The 12,164-nt window shown below is 32.3% G+C and overlaps 1 protein-coding gene across 3 annotated transcripts in view; it reads left to right on the top strand.

Moving 5' to 3' along the window:
- LOC121125563 (uncharacterized) overlaps positions 1 to 4,805 on the top strand; it is a 31,393-nt gene extending 26,588 nt beyond the window's left edge. For all 3 annotated transcript variants that reach the window (XM_040720776.2, XM_040720774.2, XM_040720767.2), the window contains one exon: positions 1,685 to 4,805. In XM_040720776.2, the coding sequence (XP_040576710.1) occupies positions 1,700 to 4,678 (2,979 nt within the window). In that variant the 5' untranslated portion in view covers positions 1,685 to 1,699 and the 3' untranslated portion in view covers positions 4,679 to 4,805. The remainder of the gene's footprint in view (positions 1 to 1,684) is intronic.
- Positions 4,806 to 12,164: the final 7,359 nt, after the last annotated feature.

Raw genomic sequence — 12,164 nt, 5'->3', positions numbered from 1 at the left:
AAATAGTTTATCTTTAAAATACTGGAAGGTTTTTATTTTTGTTTTCAATTGTCATTACCGTAAATTTTTATATATATAGTTATTTCATTTCAAAATATGGCTTTGATGGATTGATATACCAGAATATTAACTCTAGTCTGAAGACTTCATTTGATATACAAGACTTTGTTTACTTCCGAATGTTCCTTTGAAATACAATCCTTATTTTTTTATATAACTAATCGATAATGTTTACGATCTTAAAGTGAAATTAGTGACGCTTGCGAATGATTTTCAAAGTAATTGTATTAATATAAGTAAAAGAGAATTAATTATATAAAAATAAAAATGTAATCTAGGGATTCACTTTCGAGAAAAATCATCCCAGCTTGCTTTTGTGTTGACGGGCGACATATTATGAAGTAGATATTATTAGTGTTGGGGTTCTGTCTGAAAATCTTAGACTCTCGGAGCGCGTTATAATTTTTGAAAGACCATTCAGTCTGTACCGGTCTTGTAGTAAAAATCGATTTCGATCAATCAAATAAAAAAAATGACATTTTTTAGTTAAGAAAATTGCACAAATAACAGCGTTGTCCGCAGGTGGTAGGCTCTAGCCTCCCCCTCCAATTAAGAAAATTTTAATTTTTACTTGAAATTTTAATATATGATTTATTTTTCAGAAAAAACTTCTTTTATTTTTAAATTTTTTCCCCAAAAAATTTTGTATTTTAATTTTTTTGTGAAAAGCAGTGGATTTAAAAAAAAAAAACATTTTTAAATTTTTTCCAAAAAATTAATATTTGAAATTAAATCTTTAAAAAAAATTTAATTTTTGGATTTAAAATATATATATATAATAATCGAACCCTACCCCCTAGAAAAGAATATATATATATTTAAGTATATAATCCTGCAGACGCCCCTGAATAACAATCAATTCAAACTGACCCGCGAGTTGAAATTCGGTCTTGCATCAACTCTTAACACTAGATAGAATAACAAATAAAATTTTGTTAAAAATCATAATCATTAAGTCAAATAAATGACTATGATTTTTTGATTTATGTATACATCATCATCTTAAAATAAGTTTGAAAGTTTTTATTGATAAACGTATTTGAATAGAAAGACGCACCTTAGACCCTTTTATATATTATTTATTTATTAAAAGAGAAGTGTTAAAGACGAAGAAGTTGTATCATGGATTTTGCTGTGTAGACTGTAGATGGATATAAGTTAGATACCTTTATTTCGAGCAAGGGGAGAGATTTGTAAAGAAGATTTCAAAAGTTGTGCCTTCATTAAATTTTTATTTTTTTTTAAAGAACAATAACTGAACTTAGATCTATTAAAATATAATTTGCATAATATTATTATCTAGGATTACCTTTTTTTGTTGCCTTGTTATCGAAGGCAACTTCATAATAATCATTACAATTAAGACACTCACACAATGGGCATGAAATAGGAGACGCTTAAGATTTCCGCCGGAAGACAATGAGTTATTTCCATGCACTTCTATTCCTCCGCCTGAGTGTAATTCCTAGATCATATTTTTAAAATATTGGTAATTAAAGTATATACACATATATTTATGTTTATTATACACAAATAGAAGGTTGACTTAAGCACATTTTTCCTTCCATTGAAGGACTTTTTCGATATTTATGCACTACTAATAACTCCTCATTTCCTTTTTCAGGCACACGCACACAATATGCCAAGTACATCGGAATTACTTCGTTATGACCCCACAAACAACGCCGTAGTCCCTGTGAAAGATAAGAATCCTCGTCGTATTCGCCGTCCACTTGCTCCTCATGAAGAATACACAACAAAGAAGAAAGTGGAAGTCAAGACAACGACCAACACAGAGAGGCGGATACAGAGACAAGTGGTCCTAGAGGATGGGCGTGTTCTCGCTAAAAATGATCCTGAGATCATTGTGGATAAAGTGGAAGACTTAGAGACTAATGAAACAGAGCAGAGCCATGATGATCTTCCCGAGAGTGTGATTCGACGTATCCAAAGTGGAACTGTCTCTGGTAAAAAAGTTGTCAAGGATTCTTTTCGTCGTACGGTAAATACACGTGATGTGACAGAGAATGTTCACTCAACCCGTGTCTCCAAAGACTTGGGTCACATATCCAAGAAGGCTTTACGCAATGTTCTCAAGAATAAGGAAGTGACTCCTGAGGATGTTATTCGACGTAGTGAAGTAAGAACTCGTGAACGGAGCACTAGGCAGTTGATTCACTCCCCTGATGAAACGAAAACCACTACCTACAAGGCAGAATCTCGTAAAAAAATTGTGGACACAACAGACATCCATGATGTATGTCATCTTGAGAATGGAAAACTAAAGTCTGAAACATACAAGACTGAAACACACGAGATATTTGATGACAGGCGGATACCCTCGGATGGATCCTCCCTTTCAGGATCTAAACCATCATTGAGAGCAAATGATGTTCAGAAATACACTGCAACGAAGCGAGAGAACTTTACCGAGTTCTATAGATCTGGTGAGAAGAAGGATGATCCTTTGGTAAAGGTTGGAAACGGTCATAATGTGACTTCAGAGGATAAAAATATTCATCGTGGAATCACACATGACTGGACGAAAATGGAAGAAAAAATACGACGTAATCGAAGAATCATGAATATAGATGGAAGTAGTCGAACGGATGTTGTGACTAAAAAGCCCTTAAACTATGCTCACGAGGAGAAGAATCGGCGCACCGAAACAGATAAGTGGTTAGATGAGCATTTTGGATCAGATTGGTCTCTGACCAACTCCTCCAATACCTCACAAAAAAACAAGAAAAAGTCGAATGAGGAAGAAGGTAAAACGATTCGTCGAACCATGTCGTTTAGCTCCGTTCATAATCCCAACATGAGTCGATTAGTGAAACAAACGACAAAGACTTATGATCCAGTATCTGGAGAAGAGAAAGTGACGTATGCAACCATGTCTAGGATTGATCCAGCTGTTAATGCAAGCACTCTATCTCTTCCTATTACAAGAATTGATGTAGGAAGTTCTTCAGGAAGAAGCGGAAGTGGTGTAGGTGGAACCACTCAAAGACAAGAAGAGGTCGAGGTGTATCAAAGTCCTCCAATCCGACGACAGCAATTTCATTATATCAACAAGGATACAGAAAATAGTTTGGGCTCTACATATGTTACCAATTTTAGAGCAGTCCCAAACCGAGCAGTCAGTACGGCTTCTTCTTCTGGAACCTCTGAAAAAAACGCTCAACATGTCCAACACGTGAATATTGAAGTCAAATCCGGTAACTCACCGCCCCTTATTCATGATCGCATACAGCGACTTCGAACAGAACATTCATCTCGCTCAAGGAATAAAAAGGTCACGTCCTCTTCCATCAATCATTCTAAGCAACGATCACAACTAAATCGCTCAGACGAAGAAGAACATCAAAGGGGACGACACATTGAAGATTCAAAGACAATCAGTTCCTCCACATCTCAGATCAATCAAATCCATGAAAGAAGCAAGTTTAGTATTCCAATTAAAAATAAAGCTAATAATACAACAACCCTCAAGTACAGGAGTAAGTCTTCTCAGCCATTGTATCGTACAGAACTTCGTAGAGAGCAATACTATCCCTTGGAAAACAGGGTTCATTTCATTGAAAGACGTCCAAAGGAGCTTGAAATTAAAATACATCCAACACCACTCAAAGCAAAGAGTCCTCTTACCTCTCCACAGTTCCAAACTCCACCTCAAATCGTTAGCCAAAACAGTACTACAAAATATATTCAAATTGAACCCAAGTCCTACCGATCCTTAGAACGCACGGACGGAGTCGAGTCCCCATCTGCAATACATAACATTCCTCTTCGCAAATTTGTTTCTGAAGAAAGGAACCATTACTACTACGACCGTAAAAATGACTTTATCCACTCCACTCCAATAAAAAAAGCAATGTCAAAGCCCTCGGGTCTTGATCACTACAATCCCCCTCCAACGCCTCCTCCGGCCCTTACTCCCAATCGGCGAAAGCAATTCAGAGAGCAATTTCTCCTTGAAAGCAAAACACCCCTACGAAACCATCACCCAGGAGCAGAATATATGAGTCCTCGGAAGCACATGGAACGCTCAGAGAGCGAGCAAACACATCGCCATCATTACCAGCAATCCCAACATAACACGTCACAAAGAACATCTAGATCCGTGAGTAACCGCCCCAAATACCCAGAACCCATGGATCCACCCGTCCCAGCCCGGAGCAAAAGTAAAAAACCACGAGGGAAAAACTCTAGGGAAGACCGGACCCATAGTTTCTTAGTAAAAACTCACTCTGGAGGATCCTCTGGAAATGATGCCTCTCGTAAAATTTACCACGAACATCCTCTAGTAGAGGCTGAAGTACAACGCTTAGACAATTCCTACAATGAACGCATCCTTCACCCGAACAGTAGTAGCATGACGGGCGGCAGTGGAGGGGTTCTTAGTGGGATCCTTGGGAAATTGAGCCCCAATCGTCGCTCAGTCTCCACTGCCAAACTCAATCAAATCTCATCTAATTCATCTTTAAATAAATTCGGTGGCTCTGCACGGGACTTGTATTTTGCAGCTCCTCCTGGAAGCTCCCCCACGGCTCGGAGCTTCTATGAAACAAATGATGCACAAAAGTTTAAAACAATCATTTTCTTATCTGGAAAATGAATTTGATTTTAGAAATAGAGACAACTAAATACATTGTACTTTGTGGACTGACTTAAAAAGAAATTTCATTGATGAAATTAAACTATTAGAGTCTGCAAAAAAATGTTTTTTCAATATAAGAGAAAAAGTGGAATCAAAAATTTGTAAAAAACAAAAAAGAACACAAAAAAATTATTTTATGGGCATAAATTCTTATATTTTATATAAAAATAATTATAGTTTTCTGGGAGCTCCCTTTCTATTTTTTTCAAAAAAAATATTTAGATTTATATCAAAGTATATTATTTAGAAATATATATATATATATTGTAATTAAATAATTATAATTAACTTGAAATAAATTAGTTTTTCCAATGACTTGTGGATTTATATTAATTCCGTACAGATGCAGGAACATAAAATTATTTAGCCAATATTAATAATCAGATGCAGTTGCGAATGCAGATAATTATTTCGTACTTCCTTGCCAAAAAAAGAAAAGTATAATAAATTAAGTAGGAGGGGGAGAGAGAGAGACTGGTGAAAAAGAGAATCATCGTAAATTGAATCCCAAATAACCCCAATATAATTAGAGTGTGCTGTTGTATTTGCATTAAGAATCCGGATTTCAAGGATATTTTTTTAATAGGTTCGTACATTTTTATAATTTATGGCTCATCTATGTGCGAAATTTTACACTTAATTTATTTTTCGCGTGATATTTCGAAAAAAGAATTTAGATGTACATTGGCAAGAAAAAGTTTGGAAAAAAATACTTTTTCGTCATTTTATCAATGTTTATGACTTTATCCATTTTTTTAAATCAAACCAGATGAAAATTATAGTGAAAAAATGCAGATCCATAAAATATTTTGTAATTAATTGTCTGTAAAAATCCAGCTGTTTTGGTCAGGCTTAATTTCATATGTAATGTTTCTCTCTGGCAAGTATGAGAGATTGGTAGTTAATTCCTAATCACAATGTTTATCATTCTATCCTGAAGACAAAAGCCATTCTTTCTGGACAGAGATTAATTGGAAGGAAGTTTGTTTGTCAACAAGACGACGACATCCTCAACAGGCCATCATTTTCACTAAAATTATAGTAAAGTATATCAGCTTACCATTTACTTTTTTCGCCATAAAAATAAGATAAATGGTTGTTGACATATAACCTTTTGAAATTATGTTGTGTCATTGTACTAATTTCTCAGTTCTTATACTCCATATGTAGTGGGAACGCTTGAGCCTTCGCTTACAGGTTTCTAGTACCATATGGTTGACTTATATTTAGAGTTGATATGTGTGTAACGAAAAAACTATGTTTAAAAATTAGAAAAGGAAAAATCGTTGTTGCGTGTGCCTTTTCTTCTCTTTTTTATTTATTTTTTATTATAAGCCTTGGGGCTCTTAACTTCTCCCTCTAAAAGAAGAATTATCGGCTATCTTTGGTGTTAAATTATTTAGAAATGCAAATCATAATAAATATATATGAATTTATATATAGTTATAATTGTAAAAGGTTTTCCTCCTTATAGTAGTAATTTATTTACTCACAAAAAAAATATATATATATCCTATAACACAAGTTGATATTAACAAGGGTCATAATTCAGGTGTACCGTATGTCTTATTCTCGCCTTCCCCACGCACACTTTTTTTATTACAAGCTACTCAATTCAAACATTAGGATAAAAATGGTTTAAATGTACGTTTTTTTTCTCAAAAAATAACATTTTTTTATACATTCCTTGTCAATATTCAGCAAGATTTCATTTAAAATATGTTCCCAACTTCTTAGCTCAGTGACATCTTTAGAATATTGTTTAATTTTCAAGAAACCGATCTGGGGCTATTCTATTATGTGGGTAATAGAATATTATATTAGTCTTATAAATAAACAAAGATAAAGTGTTTTCTTTTCAACTGTTTTCATGAGTCGTCTTATGTAGTATTTAAAGCAGCTGACTCTATGTATTATTTATTCAAAGAGGTATTACATATGATTTTAATTTTCATATTAATGTATATCAATTTTGGACTTCAATTCAATGTATATAATATCTATAAGTAAAGTAATATTTATTTCACAATTATAATTTAAATATCATAAGTCACCCATAATAATTAAGAGTAAGCAATAACAAAATACAGAAGACTCGCTGTCATACGCTGTTTTTCATTTTTGTCGGTCAAGATTGTGAATAAAAAGCTTGGCATGAGAAGGTATCGTCATTTATTTTCTCTGTTTGGGTTAAAATTATTTATATATATATTTTTTTTTTTGGGGGTTATTTTTTCCGAAAAAATTTCAAAAATTCCAATTTTTCCTCTGCTGCATGATTTGACTCGCCTAATCTTTTTTTTCTAGAAAGGAAATCCTTAAAAAAATATTTTTACCACTGTTATAGCATAAAAAAATTGCATCCTTACGAAAAAAAGTTCTAGAAAAAGCAGAAATCCTGATAATAAAAATCCTTTCCTTTATTTGAGATGTTAGATAAATATTAATTTATAACTCATTTTTTCTCTTAATTTCGATCCTTTAAATAAGAGGTACTTAAGCCGCTTTACCTCAAAACCCCAATTTCAGAATCTTAATAGAACTGTCTTCTCTCTCTCCTCATATATTCATTTTATTTAGCTCAGAAATGGAATAATCTTTTTTTTGTAAAATGCAGTTGTTCCAAGATTAGACCATCATGTAATCAGACTTGCTATAATTTTTAATTTGATGTATCGTACAGACTTCTGGGCATGGCAAATAGATTTTGACAAAACACGCAAGCAATCATAATCTATGACGTCACTATTGGTAGAATTTTCAATTTGATTTATCGTACTGACCGCTGGGCTAGACAGGCACACACAACCAATCATATTCTATGACAGCACTATTAAAAAGCGGGTTGGAAACCCAACATCAGTCGTACACGCGTTTCGGTATAATCTTATATTTCTATTAACCTCGACTTGTTCGATTTATAGGTATATACCTATAAATCGATTTTGAATGGATATTTTTGAACCATCTAAATTACCACTAATTAAAAGTTTCGATATTGTTTTAGTTTAGATCTCTAAACGAAAGTCTTGGTCTAGGGATTGGTTGATCTTTACACATGAAAATTGGGAGTAATTTTTTGCTTGCCCGTCTTATTTAATCTTATGAGTTTTTCTACTACATTCAATAATATTCAAAACCTGATTGAACGTTCATGTGTACTCATAAAATACAGAGAGCAACCTAGGGGATTTGTTGCAGAGTTATAATTGTAAGTCCTTGTGGGACTCAGAGTATAATTGAGGATCAATATCGGAGTAATTCTTGCAAATGTTCTTTATTTCCTTCTCTCCCTCCCCCTTGTCACAGCTGATTGTACAGATCTAATAAACTGTCAATACAGTTATACTGCTTTCCTTCATCGCACACTTTTTTATTACGTAGTTAATTATAAACTCATCATATTATTTTCCTCTATAATAACAATATGTTGATTTTTTTTCACAAATGAACGTTTAAAACAATGACAAAGGGAAAAGAAGCACAAAAATTAATATTTCCAAACAAATGTAGGTCAAATATATGGAAACCTCTCCAAACAATCATTAAATTTTTATTAAGTGATTGATAAAAATCCAAAAGCAGCCTTCATTGCCCTCATCTATGAACTTTTGACACATGAGGCAAATAGATTAAAAATAGAAGGCGAAACAAGGTCTATAATTTTTGCAAATATTTTTATGTGAAGGATACGGTTTATTCAAAACAGCTTCGTCCTTACGATCTAAAGAGTAAAGAGAGAGCGAACATCATCTGTTATTGTTCTTCGTCTTGTTGTACCCGTGCTCTCCTTGTAGCATCATGCAATTCAATTTTATTTTTATTATTTTACCTTAATCATTATCTATGATTGATTCCTTATGTGAACGGTTGGAAATAATTCATTTTGTACATACAGGAATGCAAATCCAACATTTTTAACGTTTTTCATATTGGTCAATTGACATTAGCATTCAAAAATATGTAAAAAGAGAAAATGAATACCAAAATCGTGAACATTAATTACGAAAAATAGTATGAAATGAAATTATTAATGTATCTAGAAGAATTTGACAAAGCCTTATTTGTAATAAATAGGCAGTAGGTCATGCTAATTGCTAGAAAAGACACCGAAAAATCATCAAGATGTTTACCCATACAATTTAAACCCAAAAAATTATTTGAAGGAGAGGAGCTTTGGTGGCATGACGTGTCATTAGAACTGCTACAATTATCTGTGTAGAGGGGGGAGAGAAGGAAATTAAAATGAACAGTGGCAAGCATGACAAGGATATAGATCCTCAATTCTACTCTGAGTCCAACAAGGACTTATCTACTCTATGTACAATTATAACTATCTATCAAATCCTTAGAGTTGGGGCTACTCTTCGTCTTCTATGAGCACACACAAATTTTTGAATCCTGTTAATGTATAAATGAATGACAATTAGTAAATAATCTCACTAGTGATGAAAATTGTGTGTATTTTGGGCATGTTAAAAAAAATCAACATGATGGTAATCCTGATAATTTGAAGAATCTTTTCAAGAAAAGAAGCTTAGCTGTATTGACATTTCATTAGATAGCTACAAGCAGCTATGATGAGGGGGGTTTGGAGGGAGAGAAGGAAATAAGGAAGGACATTGGGGAAAAATTACTCCGATATCGATCTTCAATTCTACTCCGAGTTAAACAAGGACTTACACTTCTCCAGAGCAACCCCTGATTGTTACTCTCCGTCTTTCATGAGCAGTTGAACTTATTATTACTGTAAACTAAAATATTATGTCTTTAAGAATGAAATAATAATGATAAAAGCTTTGAAAAATTAAAAAACAAAAACATACTTAGATTACTAACTAGAAAAAGCAACTCCCGCTTTCTATTGCATATTTTTTACATCTCAGAGTACATCAGTCCATGGATTACTTAACATCTGGATAGACACAAGCCACACAACCTCATTATTAGAACTTTTAAAATAAATAATAAAATTCGATTAAATCACAATTGTAGAAGAGAAGAACTAATTCTTGTTAAAAAGTGATGAATCACTGAACGCAGAGATTGAACTTATCCGATAGTTAATTGAAATTTGTGATTTAAGTAATCAATCTTGGAATTGTGGATCTTCTGGTGAAAGATTTGAAAATCCTATAATGTATCGCTCGGAAAAAAATTATATTATTTCAAAGGAAATTAATTGAGCAAGGTCGGAAATTGTTTGATTGAAGCTGTTTATTCTAATAATTGCTTCTTGCTCTGTAACGTCCTCATACTTAGTCTTTAAAAAAGCAAGTTAATCTAAAACTTTGCTATATGTACTTATTCGCTTTGCAACCACCAATGACTTATTTCATTGATTAGAATATTATTTGCAGTATTCCACATTTGAAATTTCAAGTCTCTTTGAATTATTACACTAAATCCAATACAGGACATCCTAAAATGAATTAAAACTAGTTGTCAATCATTAATTAAATAAAAATAAAAAAACAAAAAAATAATTTATTATCTTCTAAAAAAGAGAGTTATCAGTTCACTAATTTTGTGTGTTGTGCAAAATACCTTAATCTAATTTTGTTATGTATAGAAAAGGAACTTCGTCTTCCATTCAATCCACTATCATTTTTGTAGGCACACAATTGATATCTAATTGGTGTTTGAACTCCAACAAAATAGCTTAAACTTTTTGCACCCTTAATTATAATTCATACTTTCTCCGTTTACATCTCACCTCAGCCATTGACATTATACTGGTGGTCCTTTGTTTAATTGTCACTCTTGTTTTTTAATCCTAAAGATGATATTGTATTTTTTTTAAGATGTGTCTTTTTAGATCTCCAATTTTTCATTAGGTTTCTGTTTCAAAATCTTCATGTTTAATTGAAGAGAAAAACAACTTTTTTAGAGCTATCAACAGATTTAACATCTATATAAACCACAATAATTGTATATTAACACACATCATATATAAATAAAATAAACATATAGCATTTTTTTACCAGGTATCTAATTTATTGGCATAACTGATTTCCATTTATTAAGAATTTCCATGTTTGATGTTGGAACCGTTATACAAAGAAGTTTTTATTTTATTATCATTGAGCTTTCGATCAGTTTTTTTTACCAGTGTGGAAACAAGATACCTTAAAATTTGAAGGTATATTTTACGTCTAGGAAGAATAATCCATTTCTATATAATATAATATTTATAACTAATTGACGATAAAATAATATATATTTATTTAACTCATTGAATAAATACCGAAATAATTTTAATAGAGAGGCTGTGTGATTTTAAAAGCAAACAGTTTATCCATATATTAAGTAATCTATGAAATGGTCTAATGAAAAAATTACTGAATGCATAGAATGAGTCCTTAAAATTTCAAAAAAAAAAAAAAAAAAGAGACATTGACAGTCTATGGAAAAAGCTCCCTAAGCCTAAGTAAAATATCTTGTTTTTTAAAATATCATCCGCTTCAAATCCTGGGGATCATAGTTCACGGACTTTTCTCTAATACCGAATAGTCTGTGAAAGGTCCTTTTACAATAGTATTTAATGAATTCTATTTATTTACTTTTGGCTAGAAAAATACAAAAATGTCAATTAAAACCCATAACGATTGGTTTACTGCCACGATAGAGTTATATTAATATATTTAAAAGAGGTTTTGTGATCACAAAATCAAGAAAATATCCTTAAATTTTAATATAGCCTTTACTATAAAAACCAAGTTATACCCTAACACATGTACAAGTGATGTTTGACTTCCACCACGGTTTTAATATAGACGTCATAGTAAGTGAGTGGTTGCGTGTTTTGTCATAATCTGTTTTTCTTGCCCAGCAGTCGGTACAATATATCAGATTGAAAATTCTAGCATGCCCGATTACGTGATGGTCTAACCTTGTATTTCTATTAACCTTGACAAAAATGTATCATTCAGGGTCGTGTCCAGAGGAGGCTGTTACTCTATGTATAATTTGAGCAGGAAAAATGAAATGTCAGTGGGAAAATTTGAAAAAAAAAAAATTATAATTTTAACATCCTCCCAAAGAAAAATCATGTGGTGCCAAGGGTTAAAGATTGCATAAATCCCCAAAGCGATTATATATTAGGACAGGAGCACAGAGTTGATATTATTCAGGCAGATTACAAACATAGAAAGCGCCAGAATACAAATGTCATTTTAGAGGGTTTTCTTGTTTTAAAATTAAACATTTAAAATCGACTTTTATAAATTCGGCTTGTAAAATGGACTTGGCAAAATTATGTTTTTTTTGTTTGTTTTTTTGTTAATCCTCCTTTATTATATCCCAGTACAGGGAGTACTAGAGCAATATAATTCCAGGTTTAAAGTAATTGTTTGACCTCCTATGGATTACTTATTAAGTAATCTATAAATAAGTAGGACAATATAATTGTCGGATCTTGTCATTTTTTTGTGATCGCGAAACC

This window comes from Lepeophtheirus salmonis, chromosome 1 (genome assembly GCF_016086655.4).
Source record: "Lepeophtheirus salmonis chromosome 1, UVic_Lsal_1.4, whole genome shotgun sequence".
Lineage (NCBI taxonomy): Eukaryota > Metazoa > Arthropoda > Copepoda > Siphonostomatoida > Caligidae > Lepeophtheirus > Lepeophtheirus salmonis.
Note: the sequence above shows the minus strand (reverse complement) of the source record. Positions and strands in the feature narration are given on the sequence as shown.